At 36.6% G+C, this 20813-nt stretch overlaps 1 protein-coding gene across 30 annotated transcripts in view; it reads left to right on the forward strand.

Moving 5' to 3' along the window:
- The window catches only part of NFIB (nuclear factor I B), a 450108-nt gene that overhangs the window by 355662 nt on the left and 73633 nt on the right, over positions 1–20813 (forward strand). For all 30 annotated transcript variants that reach the window (XM_034967168.2, XM_063594017.1, XM_034967174.3 and 27 more), the window contains exon 4: positions 20452–20520. In XM_034967168.2, the coding sequence (XP_034823059.1) occupies positions 20452–20520 (69 nt within the window). The remainder of the gene's footprint in view (positions 1–20451; positions 20521–20813) is intronic.

Below are 20813 nucleotides of genomic sequence, written 5' to 3' on the forward strand. Positions count from 1 at the left end.
CACATTTGCCTTGTTTATGATAGAGTCAGAAGTTATATATTTATATTCACTTCTTCTTCTTCGTTTTTTTTTTTTTTTTTAACAAGTTAATCCCTCCTAAGCAATAGAACTAAAAATGTCCTCTCTTGGTTATAGCAAACAACTCTTGTGGACCAAATGAGGGTAAACCATTAATTTTGGGACTTAGACATGAATCTCTTTTTACCTTTAATAATTAAAAACTCCACTGCTACTTTTAGGAAATATGTGATTGATTGGATTGTAATCTTTGGAAATTAGCTTTGACTTGCTTTATTATTTTGTGTGTCTACATTCTTTGGACTATGATCTTTAAGATTTCCCAATCTCAGTCCCTTGACTAATGCTAGAATGGGTAAAATCCAAGGAAAACACACCAATCTAGAATTCAGATTTTTGCTTCTAAGTCAATTCCAAACTAATGTCTTATTTTGGAGTTCAGGAAGGCTGTGGTTTTGTGGGGAATTCTATGCTGGTAATATGACGAAGACATGTTAAATGCTAGGGCAATTTTTGCAAATTTTATGATACAAACTTTTGGGGCCTTTCTAGTATCATTAAGCAGAACTTTCTTACCTGGAATAACATGGACTTAACATGCTACTTTCCTTTTTGTAGGTTTTATAGGTGCTTGTGCTATTTTGTGTGTTGACTTATGCGTGTAGTGTGGCAGCACCTCTGGGAACCAGTAGGATTATATATTGGGTGTACCTCAAGTAAGCCATCTTATATCCTCTCTGGAGCAAGGATGACACTAAATAAATAACTGAGTAAATCAAAGAAGGATTATCTATTAATGATAGCTATGTGCTTATCTTGCATTTAAGAAATTCTTTAAGTCGCTGGCTGGGCGTGGTGGCTTACGCCTGTAATCCTAGCACTTTGGGAGGCCGAGGCGAGTGGATCATGAGGTCAGGAGATCGAGACCATTCTGGCTAACATGGTGAAACCCCGTCTCTACTAAAAATACAAAAAAATTAGCCGGGCGTGGTGGTGGGCACCTGTAGTCTCAGCTGCTGGGGAGGCTGAGGCAGGAGAGTGGCGTGAACCTGGGAGGCGGAGCTTGCAGTTAGCCGAGATCGCACCACTGCACTCCAGCCATCCTGGACAACAGAGCGAGACTCCATCTCAAAAAAAAAAAAAAAAAAAAAAAAAAGAAATTCTTTAAGTCATAAAAATTTCGAGATATCTCTCTCCAATGTTATTTTATAGATACTGAAATCAAAGCCAACAGAAGGTTGTCGTAAAACTAATAGAAACAAACCAAATAATTATTAGGAAAACTAGTTCAAAATCTTCAGTATTCATTGTCATTTGTTCATCTGTTGAGATCACTAGAGCCGATATTTGCTTGATTTTTCAAATCTTAGAATTTAGAACAAACTTAGTACTTTTTAATCTGTACATAAAGGCAGATAAATTTGCATAGGTCCTTGAGGACCTCATACCACGTTTTATCTTGGAATATGGTGTTCAAAGTCAAAGTCAAAGAAAAGAGAAATTTACTCTGGCTTTTTCAAATCATATTTCATTCACTTTTTTTTTTTTTTTTTTGAGATGGAGTCTCACTCTGTCGCCCAGGATGGAGTGCAGTGGCGCGATCTCGGCTCACTGCAACCTCTGCCTCCCGGGTTCAAGCAATTCTCCTGCCTCAGCCTCCTGAGCAGCTGGGATTACAGGCGCCTGCCACCGTGCCTGGCTAATTTTTTCTATTTTTAGTAGAGATGGGGTTTCACCATGTTGGCCAGGCTGGTCTTGAACTCCTGACCTCGTGATCCACCCTCCTCAGCCTCCCAAAGTGCTGGGATTACAGGCATGAGCCACCGCACCCGGCCTCATTCACTTCTTAATAAATTCATGTCTGTTCCTTCTCCTGTCCTCATTTATTGTGTCCATTAGGATCAAGATGTTTTTAATGAGGAAAAATGCACTATTTCATGATACTTAAAAGGTGATTTTAAACTTTGGCACTAGACATTGTGCATTCGACTATAAATAGGCTATTCATAAAAATATTTGGAGAAAGATGCTGAAAGGACTGGTTAATGGCAGGTAAGACCTGACATCGTAGGTAAAACCTTTAAGTAATTTGAGAATGAGGTCTGTATGGGTCAGTGCTAAGATCAAAGGACTTTTTTTTAATGTATTTTGTTTTAAAACATTTTTCTTCTTTATCCTCTAACTTGTTTGGAGACGTTACGTTCGATAAAGTTCTTAAATGTTCAAATTTAGAATAGGATTCAGAGTAAAGGAAGAGAGGATGAGGGAAGTGTTTCTTTCACAAATTACTCTTAAAAAGCCAGAAGAACGCATAGCCCTCAGCTACATAATTTTACAGGGTACATTATGGGAACTTGTATACAGCCCACTCATGAAAGGTTGATCTACATAGCAGTTGGCACCATGCCCAGCCTCCACAGTGCTTCTAGCCTGATTATTTGTAATACTTAATGTGAAAGAGGAAAAAAAAGGGGACGATTTAGGAATGTCTTGTAAGGTCCTGAGAGACGGAGATTTTTCCATGTCTCCCCAGTCACCTACTCTATCAGATAACAAATAATATTAATTGCCTAACGATTGCTGAGTTAACAATTAAATACTACATTTGAGTCAGCTCAACATTAGAAGCAGAGACAGCCATTTGCCCTTGTGTAAAATACACACCATTTTATACCAAGAACCATAAACAATTCAGAAAGAGCTGTCTATAGGTAGATTTTTCAGCCAACAGATATTTATTGAGCATCTATTGTATGCATCACACTCGGCTAGATACTGGAGAAGATAAAAATGTGAGTTACACGTGAACCTTGCTTTTCCCAAATGTTTTTGTTCGTAAAATCTACAAAATAATATATACATAATTATAATATATGAAATGTATATTACATATGTATTTATATTTAAGATAAAGACTAAATATTAGTGTTACAGTGCAGGTCTTGTAGGAGTTCAAAGTTGTGAAATACTGTTTCCCACCATTGTAGGTGGCACGGTGGAGTGAAAAGAGCATGAACTTTGGAATTAAAATTTTCCCTTGAATGATTATAAGGGTCATCAGGAGAATGAGCGAGTCAGCCAACCGCTTTGTGCAGTCAATTATGTTCATGCCAGTTGTGAGGATCACATAGGGGAGCACACCTGACAGATAGCAGGTGCTTGATAAAAGTGAGGGGTTTTTTCATTCTACTTTCTCTTCAGCTAGTTTGATCAAGAAGGCTTCCTGCAGAAAGTATCATTTGATGTGGAATCAAATAGAAATGTGTTGAATTGTAATCCCAGCACTTTGATAGGCTGAGGCGGGCAGATCACAAGGTCAGGAGTTTGAGACCAGCCTGGCCAACATAGTGAAACCCCGTCTCTACTAAAAATACAAAAATTAGCTGGGTGTGGTGGCACTTGCCTGTAGTCCCAGCTACTTGGGAGGCTGAGGCAGGAGAATCGCTTGAACCCGGGAGGCAGAGGTTGCAGTGGGCCGAGATCATGTCATTGCACAGCAGCCTGGGTGGCAGAGTGAGACTCCGTCTCAAAAAAAAAAAAAAGTGTTGAATTTTTATACTGCTCTTCTCTAAAGGCTTAAGATGACATACCCAAGTTACAGAAGATGCATAAGAATAGAATGTTAGAGATTTTATAAAGGAGGCAAAAGAAACAGATGCTTTCAAGTCTCATGATGAAATAGAATTGTAATTTTTAGAAAGCAAATGTTGTTATAAGCCTATTGGCATAAAAGGAAAGGTGGAGTGACTTTTGTTACATAAATCTCAGTATTGACATGAGAAAAGGTACAAATGTATCTTTAGAGATTACTTTTTTCCTACCAAGAATTTATCTTGTAGAAGCTTGTATTAACATTGTATAATCTTTTTCTCCTCCTTTCCTTTCCATGGTGTTTCTCCTTTATGAAGCCATCAACTTTCTGTGTCTATTGACACTTCTGTCTGTCCTTTACTTTTCCTAGCCCTCTTACTCTGCCTCTTATTTCACTGATTCCTACCTACCAACTTATTTCTTATTTTAAAACATACATCTTTTGTTCCTCATTTGGACAAACCCCCTTAACCAAGTGTCTCATCTCTCTCTTCTTCTTCGTAACATGGCATGAAGGATGTCAAAGTCTTATCTTGATTTCCCCTGAAATTCCATCTTGATTTCTTCTCAGCTTCTGTCCCCACTGAAATGATTCTCATTAAATCCATGACCAGTGGTTTCTTTCCGTCCTGTTCTTGCTTCCATATTCCTGAATATTTGTTTGATTTAGTTGGCCATGCTCTGTTTAAAACTTTGCCCGTGCCTCTGAAAACAGGGCCTCTCCTGGTAATCCAGGAACCTTCCTATGTTTAAAAATTGCATATGGTGATTTCTTCTGTCTTCTTAATCAGATTTTTGTCTTTCATTCTCTGTGTTTTCAGTACCTTGTGATTTTTAAAGTATATTTACTTTTTCTCCTAGATGTATACCTTTGAAATACCTCTCTCTCCTAATGATGTAGACCTATGTGTCCAACTACTTTTCGGACATGTTTCCCTAGATGTCTCATGGTTAACTCAAATTTAACATTTCCAAAGTTAAATTTATTTTATTTTACCAGACTTGGGTTTTTTGTTTTCTTTGTTTTTGCTTTTTCCCTTTTTAAGATATCCTGGAGTCACCAGAATCCTATCTAGACAACCTTGGTTAGAGTTGCTCGTGATTTCTTTCCCAGGAACCCTTTTTCTTCCTTATCCTCCACATATTCATTCATATTCTACTTTGAAAGGTCTCTTGAATTTACTTTTACCTCTCAGTTACCATTACCCTTATCTGACCTCTGAACACTGTTTCTTGCCTGAAATTGAGGGAAAACCTTTAAAAAATGTGACTGCCTACTGGGCAAGAGATGTGTGCACACAAGTTTATATTTAAAGGAGCAGTCATAGTGGAGTCAGAGGTGTCTACCCCTTCCCAGGGAATATAAGATGCATGGACCAGTTTGGATGCAAGGATGAACAAGAGGTTGTAGGGTGGATATAGTCCTAGCCAAGGAAAGAGCATTTCACATGGAAGAAGGGGAAAGGAAGGGAACTTGGTGTCTGAGCAAGGCTTGAGCAGCATTTAAAGCCATGACATAGAATATAGGTTCATAAGTAGTGAGTCATCGGGGGTTTTTCAGCAAGTCAGATTTGTGTTTCATGACTTGTGTTAATATACAGGTCAGAGAAAGAAAGAATGGGGAGAAGAGTTAATTTCAACACAGTACTCTCCTTTCACAATGCTGTCAGAGAAAGGACTCGTTCATGGGCTACAGTTAGTTCAAACTTTCCTTAACTTTACAACGGTATTTTAAGGTCTCGTGTTATCTGAAATGGTGTCATAAGGTAACATAGAATCCAAGTAAAATTTTAATATATTGATGTAGGCACTTAATTAATACTGTACCTAGTTCCAGAAAACTTCCAAGAGGGCTTGCACAGAAATAGGTTGTAATTTGCTAAATTTTAAAGGCTATTGCTATAACCTGTATTTTTCGTAGTTGAATGTCTAGGTTCCCCTTAAGGGAGGGTCAGAATCCTCATGTGAAAGGAGGTCTGAGTCATAAATTCCTCTAGGTGAGGTTGTGATGGTACCTGCTGTTCTGGGCAGTGTTGTAGTGATTGCTTTTACCCAAGTATCTCATGTAACTCCCCCTCTCCCCGAGATGGGTTCTTGCCTTGTTGCCCAGGCTGGAGTGCAGTGGCATAGTCATGGCTCGCTGCAGCCTGCCTCCTGGGTTCAAACAATCTTCCCACCTCAAGCCTCTCAAGTAGCTGGGACAACAGGCATGTGCCACCATGCCCAGCTAATTTTTAATTTTTTTGTAGAGACAGAGCCTTGCTATGTTGCCTAGGCTGGTCCCCAGCTCCTGGGCTGAAGTGATCCTCCCACCTCAGCCTCCCAAAGTGTTGGGATTATAAGCATGAGCCACCATGCCTGGCCTCATGTTCCTTCTGCGGTGGCCTCCTGCATCTAAAGTTTCCTCTCAATTTAAATTCTTTCCCTCTCCGTATTTACAAGATCTGCTTTTGCCACATACAGCTACAATTTAATAATGCAAAGCATTTTCTGCCTCACAGATGGAAAGCTGGGATTGTTTTGTATCACAAATATAGTGGACTTTTGCTCTAGGCTTGTTAAAATCACTGAACTTTGCAGAAGTTAAGCTCGCTGGACTAAACTGTCCAGGCACTAAGGCAACTCTCACTTGTATATTTAAGCATAATGTTTAAAAAGAGAGTACAATTCTATAGTAATATATTGCAAACAGAATACAATATTAAGTATATATGTGTCTAATTACCCGAGTTTTAATCTTTTTCTACCTTATAGGATGAAAGGATGTCATTTAAAGATCTTGGACAAATCTCCTACTAAAGTCTCAGTTTTTCTTTCCTTCTCCGTGACTATGAAAGCGTATCTAGGTAATGAATAATTTAAGCAAGGACTTTTGTGTGTTAATTTGACTGTTGTTTGTTTGTTTGAGACGGAGTCTTGCTCTGTTGCCCAGGCTGGAGTGCAGTGACATGATCTCAGCTCACTGCAACTTTTGCCTCCCGGGTTCAAGCAATTCTCCTGCCTCAGCCTCCTGAGTAGCTGGGACTACAGGCATGGGCCATGTCCGGCTAATTTTTGTATTTTTAGGAGAGGGGGGGTTTCGCCATGTTGGCCAGGCTGGTCTTGAACTCCTGACCTCAAGTGATCCGCCCACCCTGGCCTCCTCAAGTGCTGGGATTACAGGCGTGAACCACCACACCCAGCTGACTCTTATTAGCTTTTGCTTGATAATGTCATTGATCATAGAAGAATTTAAGAAACAATGGTCAGGTTTTGGTTTTCAAAGTTGTTAACAAATCTTTTTGGGGTCTTTTGACTTACATTCTGCTCTTTAGGGACCTTGGCATCTTTCATTTTATTTTATATAATAAAACTAGGACCAAACTCCTGTTTTTGCTGAGATATTTTAATTCCTGATTCCACTAGACATATCTTCCCCTTGCGCAGTGCTCTATACCTTGCCTGTATGTGTGTTCCTGCAGTATTCAGCAGGAAGAAGACAGGAAAACCACTTGACTTTCAGATTTGATCTTATTAAAATCATCACTTCCACTTGTTAATGTCATGAAACAAACAGTGACTTGATGAATGGTAAGATGCTGGCTCCATTGTGTATTTTGCAGTAATGTTTTCAATGCAATGGATTTTTCATTTTAAAATTTGGTATTTTGGACTGCTGTCATTTTCTGAATTGAAGTACTTTCTAAGCAGAGCAGTATTTTCTAAATAAGTAAGATAGAACTAGAAGATGATCATGTCTGTTGGGACATGATAAAGTATTCTGCTATTTTATGCTTACCATGTCCAAATTGATGTCCAAAAATAGCCCACATGAATAATGTTACCTTATATAATGTTGATAGGTGAAGAAGGGAGTACTTGTGAGCTTTTGGGAGAAAGAATGTAGAAAGAACAGAGGAATGAATACAAAGGCTCAGGCTGCTGATGAGAGGGGCAAAATGTTTTAAAAAGAAGGTAATTGATGCTGAATCTTAATAACTCTTTAAAAACCTTTACACTTTGCCTCTTTAACTAGCTCACCTAGATCATTTTAATCATTTCCTAATCTCTGTAGCGATATTTTGCCTCATGTCTTAATCCCTCTGATATATCCATTACAGGTCTGTGGTGATGTGCAAATCTGATTATTTCATTCACCTCCTTGTATGGTTCCAAGGTCTCCACTCTAGCCTAAGCCTAGCTCGTTAGCATGACATACAATATGACCCTTCATGATTTGTCCGTTGCACACATGGACCATGCCTTTAGCGTTAGCCGTGTGCTGCTTCTTTGTGTCTTTGCTCATGTTGTTTCTCCGCCTAGAATGCTTGTACCCCCTTGTCACCTCCTCAGTGAGACTTCTTCAGAGCCTCTCTGCAGTGCTGTTTTACAATACTAGCATTTAGTGCACTATTTTATCTCTATTTTCGCATCTACTCCCCTTAATGAATTCTGAGCCCCTTTGGGTGAGTATTGCATTCTTCTTTTTTGTATACCTATCATCCAAGGCAATGCCTACCTATAGACAATGTCCAAGATTTATGAAGCAGAGGCTTAGACCAATAATAGACTAAATAAATAACCTGTTCTTGCAGTGTGTGGGATCATTCCCTTACTCAGAACCTGACCTAGGCCTAGAAAAAGCAGGTACTTCTGCGGAGATACTTACAGTGATCCTCTTATGCCCTGTAGGTAGACCACATCCTAGACATGATTATTTGGAATATTTTTCTGAACTCCTCATCTTATGTAGCATACTGATGATGAATTTTGTAGAGAGGTATCTGACTGAGAATTGTAGCACTCCAGTATAATTGCTGATTCAGAATACTAATCTCAGGTGGATAGAGTTTCTCTTCTCCCAGTTTGACAAATTATAGAGAAGTCCTGGTTGCTGCTTTTGTGCTTTTGTTTACTAGGGAGTATACTACAGTGTTCTTAGAGTTCACTTGACCGTGAATGAGGAACCTGGTAAGATAACCTTCTAGAAGCTGCAAAAAAATACCTGACTGTTGTAATTCATACCTTCAAAAATATTCCTGATTACACTGAATGTTTCTGATTCACTTGTGATTCTTTTTGTGCTGTGGAAATAGCACTTTTTGAAAATTTGGAAACCATTCTTTATTGGTCGCTTGCTAACTTTATTGAGGTATAATAGCATACAATAAGTTGCATATATATAGTGTACAGTTAGATGAGTTTTGACATATGTGTTTGTTTGTTTTGTTTCGTTGAGACAGCATCTCACTCTGTTGCCCGGTCTGGAGTGCAGTGGTGTGATCTTGGCTCATTGCAACCCCTGCCTCCCAAGTTCAAGCAATTCTCGTGCCTCAGCCTCCTGAGCAGCTGGCACTACAGGCGCGTACCACCATGCTATGTATTTTTAGTAGATGCAGGGTTTCGCCATGTTGCCCAGGCTGGTCTCAAACTCCTGGACTCAAGTGATCCACCTGCCTCGGCCTCATAGAGTGCTGGGATTACAGGCATGAGCTACCACACCCAGCCAGTTCTGACGTATGCATATACTCATGAAATCAGTACCACACTCAAGGATGATGACGTTTCCTCTAATCCCAAAGGTTTCCTCTGACTGCTTTGGAGTTCATTCTTTCCTCTACCCTCATCTTCAGATGACTTATTGATCTGTTTTCTGTCTCTTCCAATTAGTTTACATTACTGAATATGTTAAAAAGGGGAACCCCCCCCCCACACACACACAACAATATGCCCTTGGTGAGAAAATACGGAGGAACAAGGGAAATGGGATATGATCAAGAACCACAAGGACATATCTTTGAAAATAAAGAACTAGAAAAAAATTCCAGAGAAAACAATTTGTTTACTCAGAAGACTTATACGAAAAGTGAACCTACGAAAGAATAGCTTCAATAAATGCGGTATTCTGTGAGATGTGGAAGAATATCAAGAAAAACTAAATTGCTTTCATAGCGTTAAAATTGCATCGGAGGAGTAAGAAACAGCACTGATACTGTGGAAATAAGCATTGATATAGAGGACAACCCCAAGATACTTATTCCAGAAGCAGAGGAAACACAGACGTTAAGATGATGAGAAAAGGGTTGATGATGGGAGAATAGAAAATTCAAGGTTTATTTAGGTGTTCATTGTGGAGAAATCGGAGAATGTAGGATCAAAGACAAATGGAGAAAAATTTGATGAGCTAAAAATTATCTATGTGGATTAAAAGGACTAATGCTATTCCAGCCACATAATGAGAGGCTTGTATCTAAATATATCCTGTTGAAATTTTTACATTTCGTGGATGAAGAAAATTTTGAAATGTCCTGGATGAAAAACAAGTTACTTCTATATTTCCTTTTATCGACATTAAATAACAGGAGACAGTGGGAGAATACTTGAAATTGTGATGAAAAAAACATTGTTTTTCACTCAAGGAGTTTCACCTTCAGTCAAAGGCAATGGAAATATATTCTTTATTACTCATGGTATCAAAAAATAGAGTTCCTCATTTTATTTGCAAAAATTTTACTTGAATACCTAGTCTGACTGGCAATGTGATGACTCAATAAAAAATTAAGAACAGGAAAGTATAACCATAAATATATGAATAAAAATATAGATATAGACTAATCATGAGAATAGTAACAATTAAGGTGAGAATTATGACCAAGTAATTGTTATAAATAAGATGACAGACATAAATGTCAATGTAAAAGATTGTTCTTGAATATATGTAAACAAGAATGTGGTTAACAATCTGGGTCCAAAATTTTAGACTACATTTTTAAATTTTAGTGAAATATGCGTAACATTAAATTTGTCATCTTAACCATTTTTAAGTGTACAATACAGTAGTGTGAAATGTATTCACGTCGTTGTGCAACCAACCTCCAGAAACTTTTCATCTTGCAAAACTGAAACTCAATACCTGTTAAATAACAGCTCTCCATTCCCTACTCTCCCCAGCCCCTGGCAACCACCATGTGACTTTGTTTCTATGAGTTTGACTACCCTAGATATTTCATGTAAGTGGAATTATACAGTATTTGTCTTTTTGTGACTGGCTTTTTTCCAGATTACATTTTTAAGGGCTGCAAAGAGGAGGAGGCTGGGGAGGTTGGGAAAATAGGAATGACAGACTAGTGTTCCCTTTTAGAATACTTTATTGTTGAATTTTGCTGAAGAGTCTGTATTATTTGCTTGGTCTCTATTTGTGCTTAGATTTATTGTTAGGTAAGCCTGCCTCTTGGTGTCAAGTACATTTTCAGCATCTTGATATGGTCATACGACTTTTTCCTCTATCGTAATGATAGCTTTTCTCATAGTGAGCTGCACTCATTCGTGGAATAAACCCTGATTATAAAAGTGTATTGTTCTTTTGATAATATTGCTGTATTCAATTTGATATTTTATTTAGGCATCTTGAAGTCACATTTACTTGTGTGCTTGATCTTTCATTGGTTGGTTCATTGTTTTGTTTCGATGAGAGAGGCTACAAATTTAGGTATTCAAGTTTTCTGGCCTTATAGAGGCTTATTTGAAAGCGTTCTTGAGGAAGCTTGTCTTATTTCCTAAGGCCTGGGAGAGTGTAAATAACATTGGAACCTAAAGACTAGATAAAGGATACACAAAATCCAGCTGTGCACTCGCCTGGACCTGGCGCTGTTTTCAAAGGTAGTTCTTACTCACATTTCTAGTATGTTCTAGGATTGTCAAATTTGTAAGTACACTTATGAATCACCTGCAGATCTCATTAAGCTGTGGATTCTGATTCTGAGGGTCTGGGGTAGAGCCTATTCTTCTTCACTTCTAATAAGCTCCCCAGTTATGCCAGTGCTAGTGGCTCTGGAACCACATTCTGAATGTGGTGTCATAGTGATTCCCAAACTTTGCTGTACATTTGAATCACTTGGGGGAACTTTTAAAAGAGTTCTCATGTCCAGGTCTCACCCCATATCAATTAAATCAGAATAGCTGGGGTTGGAAGCCAAACATAAACTGCTTTCAAGAATCCCAGATGGTTCCAGTGTTCAGCAAATTTGGCAACCACTTCACTAGGATAATCGGTCCACTCAGGTTTTACACTTCTCTGCTCAATTTTGGTTACTTTTAGTTTACTAATAATTGCCCATTTAAGTTTTCAAAGTTGTAGTCAATAAGTTGTATGTATTATTCTCTCATAATTATTTTAATGTATTTGATTTCTATGGTTATGTCTTCTTTTTATATTTGTATGTCATGTACCACATCATGATAGGTCAGTCGAAGACAGATTACATATGGCAGTGGTCCCATAAGATTATAATATTTTTCTGGTACCTTTGCTATGTTCAGATATGTTTAGCTACACACATACCATTGTCTTAAAATCCCCTACGGTATCAGTACAGTAGTATGCTATACAGGTTTGTAGCCTAGGAGCTATATGCAATTTCATGCATATAGCCTAGGTGTGTAGTAGGTTATACCATCTAGGTTTGTGTAAGTACACTCTGTGATGTTCATACAACCATGAAATTGCCTATTAACACATTTCTCAGAATGTGTCCCTGCCATTAAGCCATTCATGACTATACTTGTATATTTTTACTTTCTCTTTTTCCCTTAATCAGGCATGGAAGTGGTTTTTCTGTCTTGTTGGTCTTTTTAGAGAATCATTTGTTTTATTTATTTTTTTAAATATTTCTTTTTTTCTATTCTGTTAATTTCAGCTTTTATGTTTAATTTCATCTTTTTAATTTTTGGGGCGGTTGTGATCCTGTTCTTTCTTTTATGGTAAGTAATGCGTTCCTTTCTTTCTTCTTTTTCTTTTCATTGCTTTTTAGATAGTTTATAATTTCCCTTTTGATTTTTCTCTTTGGTTCATGGTTTATTTTCTTAATTTCTAGGTAGTTGAGATAATTCAGTCATTTTTTATTATTTACTTTTATTTGCCAAAGATGAGACAGTATGGCCTTAAAAGTCTGTACTTTTAGGGATTTGTTAAAGTTGCCTCTTTGGTCAAAAACATGATCGATGTTTTTAGAAGTTCCATGAACATATCAGTAAAATATAATTTGTATTTGAATGATATGAAGTTAGTCTTTGTCTAACAGTCATGTTCAATTCTTAAAAAGATACATTAATAGTAAAAATTCTCACTATGACTTTATTTTTTATAAAGTTTCTTGTATTTTAATAGATTGTATTCATAATATTTTTTGGTGCATGTGGGGTTTATGATTTATCTTCTTTATTAATTGTGCCTTATATCCATTTATAATTATCTTTGTTGTAATTCAGCTTAAGTTTTCTCTTAACCGTTGCTGATACTGCTTCCTTTTTGTTTGAATTTGCCTGATTTCTCTTTGCCTACCCATTTATTTACAACTTTTTGTTCTTGTTATTATCATTTTGTGTTAGGTGTGTTTCTTGAAAACAGTTGGATTTTATATTTTTCAGTTGACCTAAACTCCCTTTATGGGAAAATTCAGTCCATATACGTTTATTGTAGTGATTTATGTATTTTATTTTATGCCTTATATTTTACTTCATATTATTATATATTTTTACATCCTATTTTCTTATTTTTGCTGCCTTGATTGCATTCTTATTTGTTGTGTTTTCTTTTCTCTTTGCTAATTTGGAACTTCTACTTTTTCTTTTCCTGCTCTTGAGATGTCTGCTTTACTATTACTTGAAAACATTATGCAATTTTTGCATCTACTCATAGGTAGTATGATTATTACCTATATTTTAGGGAAGAGAAATGTGAGGTGTAGAAGATTTAGACAGCTTGCCTTAGGTTTACATAGTAAATGGCGATAGTCTTGCCCCAGGCTGCCTTTTTAGCTAGTATGCTTTAACACCCTTGGAGAGAGGCATACCTTCCACATCCATTAAAAAGATAAGAGGGCATACATTTAATTTTATTATGCCATAAAAATAAACATAGCCCACTTAGTAAACTATAAAATAACGGTGCTAATAAATTTATAAATCTGAAAAATTGAATTTTTTTGGAAAATATATAATAAAATTTTCTCAACATTAGAAAGCAAAAGTAGAATAGTATTCACGATTCAGAGTTATCTAAGAGTCTTCTCTGCAACAGATTCAAGGAAGATGATATTACTAGTAAAGTTTTCCAAACATTCAATAACTTTTTATGAAATAATATTTTGTTTTGTTCCAGAGCATAAAACATATTGGGACAATGATCAAAACCATTTTATGAAGCATGTGTATACTCCTGGTATAAAAACTTGACAAATAAAATACAAAAATTTCCATAAAAGTTTTCCAGGTACCTGTAGAAATATTAGAAGAAACTGAGCCAACCAGTTCAACAGTAAATTTAAGAACTATCTTCCATGGATAAGCAAAGATAATTAAATCTACGAAATCAGTAATATATAACACCAATAAATGCTGTTAGAAAAAAACCGGATAATCTCTACTAATGCCAATAAAGAATTTGATAATATTCAATAGCCATTCTCGTCAGAAAACTTTTTAAAAATCTGAGAAAACTAGGAATAAGTGAGTACTTTTTCAGATAATGAGAAAAAAATCAGTGATAAATTCATAGCCAACATTTTCATTGTGAAACTGTAGATGCAATCTCATTGATATTAGGAAAAAAATTTCCTGCTAGCACAATTTCTATTTTATATATTTTTAATGTTTGTGTATTTATGAATGTTCTGATTTTTAAAATGTTTTGTTTCTGAATGTTCTGGTGAAAGAAATATGCTCATATATCTGAAATGAGTCCATTTTATTAAAATGAAATAAATGAAAGTTGTAACATTACTGTAATGACCTTTTTTCTCTATCAACTTGCCACAATTAAAAACAAATCCCTACTAATGTGTAAGTCTGGCAGCAGGATTGTGAGATAGACATGCTCACAGCTTGCCCTAAGGAGTATAAGTTGGCAAAACAACTTTGTGGAAAGCTGCTTGACAGTTTTTACCAAGAGTTTTAAAAGAGTTTATATCCTTTGACCCTGTAATTCTAATTCTGGGAACTCCAGCCTAAGGAAATCATGAGAATGGCTGACAAAGATTTGTGTGTGAGGATGTTAATTACAGTGCTATTTGTTTATTATATTTTAACAATTGGGAAATAACCTAAAATGCCAAACAATGGAATGGTTAATATAAAGTATGATACAGCCATGCAATATATAGTCATAAAGATCATGCTTTTGAAAAACTTTATGTAAAAGGACAGATACAATGTTAATAGGAAAAAAGCTGGATACAACTATATTTAAATTTGATATTGATTTTATAAATATATATATATGCGGAAAAAGTTTAAAGGACTGGAAGGAAATATTGAAAAAAATATAACACTATCAGGGTGTGTTAAAGTTGGGAAATTTCTGACTCCCTCCAAGATCACATAAATCATCATCATGGGTTTACGTTTCATATTGAGAGATATACTTAATTCTAAATTAATATTTGAATGTTAACCTGGGCTATAGGCTGAGATTTAATCTCTGTGAAGAAAATCACTATCTTTGCAATGATTAATATTTCTATTTAATAATCACAGTTTCAGCTTTAACTTCAACACAAGTTTAGCTTTAACCATGGATAGTTCAAGTCAGTTGAGAAACTGAAGATAGAACTATGTCTTGTAACATCGCTACCAGAAAATTACCAATGGGTTAGTTGTGGTATCTGAAGTTATAGGAAGATTGGCAAAGAGCTAGTATAAAGTAATCTCTTCTTGTCCCTTTACAAAAAGAATTAAGCCTTCTTTTAAACTCTGTTGAAGAAAGTGAACAATTGCAATCATAGGGCTGGAAAATGCCTATAGATGTCTTATGTCTACCTGTTTGTTCTCCAAATGAACAATGCCAGAAAACTAACATAGGAAAACATCTGTGTCAGAAGGGAGAATCTGAGGGTTGCAGTGGCTTTTGAGGTACTTTTTTCTTTTTTTCTGTTTTTTTTTTTTGAGATTTCCTTCACAAAGCAAGAATTTTTATATCCAGTGGGAGTCTTTATAGCCCCTGAGAAACTGTCTCTGTAAGATAAAAGTTTCCTCATCTGTAAAATGGCAACACCAATAATATGACATATTTTATAAGATAATTGTGAACATGAAGTTAATGCCTGCTTGTGAAGGTCATCACAGTTGTTGGGAATATATTGGTTATGCTACCTTTGCAAAATTTCACATGCCTTTTTAGGCCTGTTCCCATTGGATGACAAATCTGTTTATTGAGCCAAAAAACAGCTCCTGGAACTATGCAGAATAAGTCAAATCCACCATCTACATTAATAGTCCTTCGAATACTTGAAGACGGCTTTCATGAATTTAATAACTGCTTTCTGTGGCTTCTTTTTTTTTAATTTCAAGAATAGAACACAGTAGACTGTAAAAATGAGCATTATCAGTCTTTGGATTTTCTATGTAAATGTTGTTTAACATTCAAATGGTACTGATTATAATTTGAGATATTAACAGTTAGATATGCCATTGTGTCCCTCTGTTATTGTTTGTAAAGGAGGTTAAACAGTATATTAACTTCTGAGTAGTGATTTACTGTTGCTTTTGTCAGAGAAAAATAAAAAAGAAGTAAAATAATATAATTTGATATTGCCTTTGAGACTTTTCAGTTTGTAGAAGTCTTTATTTCCTACTCAATTTTATTTTTTTTAAAAAGCACACATGTAGTGTAAATACAGCATCACACAAATGCAGAGTTGTTCTTTTCTTCCTGGATTAAGCTGTTGTGTAATATTGCTCTGTAACCATTAAGCAGCTGCTCTGCCTCAGAGATGCTCATATTTCCTTTGGTAGACGAAGGGAATTTACTATATGAATGTCTCCAAATTGCTTTAAGATCTTTAGCTGTTGTATCAGCTATTTAGATTTATAGTGGTCTATGAAATGTGAAAAACATGTTCCTGAAAGGCCCCAGGACCTTGGAGGTTACAGACGAGGTTATGTTAGCAGCAGATAACCTGACATTTTGCTGAGTTTCACCCCCTATCCTACTGCAGGACCCCTGCCCATTGCAAAATCCTCTCAGTTATTTTGCTACAGCCCTCAAGTATTGTCTTCTGTATGCTAATGAATAAGCACTAGTAGGTATCCAAGTACTATTTTAAGTATCTGAGTGCTATTTCATCCATGATTTCTTTTTCACTCTGCCAAGTCTTGGTTAATGCCTGTCCGTTACGAAGGCTATGCTGCCTGCAGAGATGCATGAAGGTGGCAGCCATCTGCTTCAGGTGCTTCTCCCAGGCTACCCCACTTGCCTGATTCTCACCTGTCCCTGTTCCCATAGGTACATGGTTAATAGGCATCACCACTCGTCCTCAGGAAACCTTCCTCCACTAAAGTCTCACTGGGCTCCATGCAGGAGTAGAGCCCAGTGGGACCTCTGTGGTTTTTTGCATTTTATCCAGTGTGTTCCAAAGAAGTTCTGATGTATTTCCAATGCTTTTCATAGTTTCGGTAAACTACCTCTTTCCATTGTTTCTGTAGATTCCAATTTCTTAGAACCTGGGAAGTTGGGGGTGGGGAGTGGAGAAACACCCTGCTACATTCTGAATTGTCTTCTTTTTTTCTGTGAATAGCTGCAATAGTCATTGTATTGTCTGTGTTTGACTGCCTGACTGTCTTCCCACTGGTAGAATTGGCCTTGAGCTGACTCATCCCTTCTTCATGATTTGGCTTCCAACAGGCTCACACCCCACTCCATCTTAATGGTCATGACTTAGGAGCAGATGGATCTCTGACTTCTCATTGGAGTAATAAGGAAATGAACTTCAGATTACACATAGATATTGTAATGTTATTTTGTATTACCTCTGATATAGTTTATGTAAATACATTGAAATGTTCATCACTTATTCATCGATGTGTTTCACAAATATTTTTGGGCTCTTACTATTTAAACACTTCCAGTTCTTTGGTTGTTACTTTGTATTAAATGCTTGACATTACACATTAGTACACCACAAAGTAAGAGATACAATCCGACCCTAATCATTACTCTTTCTCATGTGACCCAAAAGCCTAAATACACTCTTCAGCAAACAAGTTCTAGGGAATAACAGAGGTTAGTATAATTATCCATAAATCTTAAACCATCTGTATCTACATTGTAATAAAATGGCTAAGATGTTAATGTGTGACCCTGTTTTTAAAGTTGAATTTTAAAATTTTGTTCTGTGTTTATTTAGTACTTACTCTATATATAGGCAACGAGTTAGTCATTAAGGAAGATATAGAGATGAACAAAACCCAGTCACTTCTATAAATAAAGGATCTGATAATCCAGCAATGACCGCAAGACTTGAAAACATCTCTCAGAAAATCTGAAAGTACAAAGTATAAAATTAGTACAAACTAGGTGCTATACAAGTACAGAGGAAAGAGATTTCTGGCTGGGCCAGTGGGTGGGAGAAGGAGTTGGAGGAGCAGTTTACAGAGTGGGTGGTGGTTGGGCTGGATTTTGAAGGATGAGACTAGAATGTGTAGAAAGAGGGCCATCTCATCTCAGGGAGCTGCAGGAGGAAGATATGAAGGGTAGGCATTTACAAAGTACAATTGGGTGATGAAAAATAATCTTGTGTGACTGGTTAAGTATATGAGCTGTAGTCATGATAAAGGAGGTTGTTTTGTTTTTTTGTTTTGTTTTGTTTTTTTTGAGATGGAGTCTTGTTCTGTCGCCCAGACTGGAGTGCAATGGCTCCATCTCGGCTCACTACAACCTCTGCCTTCCGGGTTCAAGCGATTCTCCTGCCTCAGCCTCCCGAGTAGCTGAGACTACAGGTGCCCGCCACCATGCCCGGCTAATTTTTGTATTTTTAGTGGAGATGGGGTTTCACCATATTGGCCAGGCTGGTCTCAAACTCCTGATCTTGTGATCCACCCACCTCGGCCTCCCGAGATAAAGAAGGTTTTGTACTTAATATATTTACTTTATTAAGTTTACCCTATATAAAATAAAGTATAATGAACTATAAACAATAAGAAAAGCAACAAAAATCTTTCTATATGATAGTAAGTTACAGTGGTCCAGAAGAGTCAAAACATCTCTTTCCCCGACCAGGCAAGACAGTCAGTGTCCTTTTTTGTATTCATGACTTTTAGCACCTTGTACAGTGATTGTTACATAGAAGTTTCTCAATAATTACTGAAATGAATTTAACCTGGTAAAAATTAATTGCTCAAGAAATAAGAGTTTCTTAAAATAGACGTGCATTAAATTGGGACATTTTGTTATAATACTCTTAAAAATATATATATATTTTTCAGAATAATGACTTAATGTGGCACCTGTTTTATCCCCTACTGGGATCTTACAACTTCCTCTCACTCCTTCTTTCATTCTGTTTCTAAAGAAGGTGGGTGTGTGGATGTCAAACATCAGTGGCTCCTCAGTTCACAGCAGTGAAACACATATGCTAATTGAATGATTTTCTGTCTTTTCGTGCTATGTATGGTTGAAAAGCAGTGTGGTGCCTTTTGTTCTGGTAAATTTTCTGAATAAAGATTTGCAGATCATTTTGGACTGTCTGGAGGCCAGTGTGCATAATTCGGTATATAGCTGATCGCAGGTTCCACTGGCCCTAAGATCTTAATTTATTGGTAACATGCTTATCATGGGGTTTATATTTTTATCTCCAGTAGTAACAACTCTATAAGATAGGTGATTTTTATTGTCTCCAATTTGTAAGTGAGGAATCTGAGGCAAAAAGAGGACTAATAACCTAGCCAAGATTTCATAACTGGTCATCTGTGGCTAGGATTCAAATCCCAGCTCTTTGATTTCAGTGCTCCATGTTGCTACACTACCCATGCCTCACATCTCTGAACTGAATCTAATTCCTTGGTCAGCCCTGAAGCTTTATGTAAAATCCAGTCAAATTGCCAGTTCTTAGAATCTAGTTTTGTTTGTTTGTTTCTCAGATGTATTTCAATTCTGAGGATTTTCAAACTTATTCTCACCCTAGGACAGAAGCAAGTAGGCCATAACCTCCCCCGCTAAGGTATTCCTCACACTCATTACACCCCCTTAACATAGATGAGAATGGGGTGGGCAGGGTGCAGGGTTCCTGTTGCTTCCGGGAGTTCTCATCTCTAGTTTTGGACATAGACCAGCTAGCAAGCAGGCTCCATGGCCACTGTGGACTCTGCCCAGGTGTGACTTAGGGGTCATGTGGCATTCCCAGAGGCCTGGATTCACCACCATTTGCCAGAAAAGTTGTCTAATTCTTGAAATAAAAGGAGTCTAGTGGAATAGTAGCAAGGGTGAGGAAAGCAGTGAAATCGTGCAACGTATATTAAAGATGCCCAGAAATAGGTCAACGCAAAGTTCTGTATTTGCTGTATATACAAGTTCTGCTTTTTATGTTATTAGTGACCCTGGAACAAGGGTCGGGGTGCTGGTAATAGCAGCTCACTTTTCTTTAATCAGAGAAGGGTTTACAGAAGAACAGTGGCTTTAAGAGATCTTTGACATTATTCCAGCAAGGTGCTAATTGTGGTTGTGGTTTCCTTTTTCTTTCTTTCATTTTTCACTTTAGTCTACCAGGTGCTACCGAGTCAAAAGCATTCCCTGAGAGCCCACAGACCATTCTGTATGCATGGGCCATGGCAAATCAAACCGCATCAATAAACCTGTACTTTTAGAAAGGGAAGAAAAAATTTTCCTAAGAGATTATTTGGTATCTAAACTTTTTATATTTGTTTAAACAAACCTAATTTGCATTCATAAGAGTCATTTTTTAAAGTCCTTATTGTAAGCATATTTGGTTTTTGTTCAAACCTTTGGCTTTAAAACACTTAAATTCTAGTGTATAATCATTTATTTTACTTTCTGCTTATATTGATCATTTTTCCTTTAATGTTTATTTTCAGGTTACCTTGAGGATAGTTTTGTAAAATCTGGAGTCTTCAATGTATCAGAACTTGTAAGAGTATCCAGAAGTAAGTAAATTGTTTTGTTACTACTTAAGCATGCAGTATGATTTAAAATACTTTATATTTTGAACCTTAAATGTAGTATAAAGAGTGACCACATATTAGGAAAATTTGAATTTTAAAATCTTAAAACTTTTGATGAAATAACAATATATTTTGCTTGATTTTCTAAAATGTTTGCATTCAAATCATCAAAACTTTGTTGTACAAAAATAATTTTGGGGTTTTTCTGATTGCCATGTTATTGGTATTCATTCAATTCACTGTTCTCTGCATGACCATAGATGGCCATTTATATC

The sequence above is a fragment of the Pan paniscus genome, chromosome 11 (genome assembly GCF_029289425.2).
Source record: "Pan paniscus chromosome 11, NHGRI_mPanPan1-v2.0_pri, whole genome shotgun sequence".
In the NCBI taxonomy this organism is placed as follows: Eukaryota; Metazoa; Chordata; class Mammalia; order Primates; family Hominidae; genus Pan; species Pan paniscus.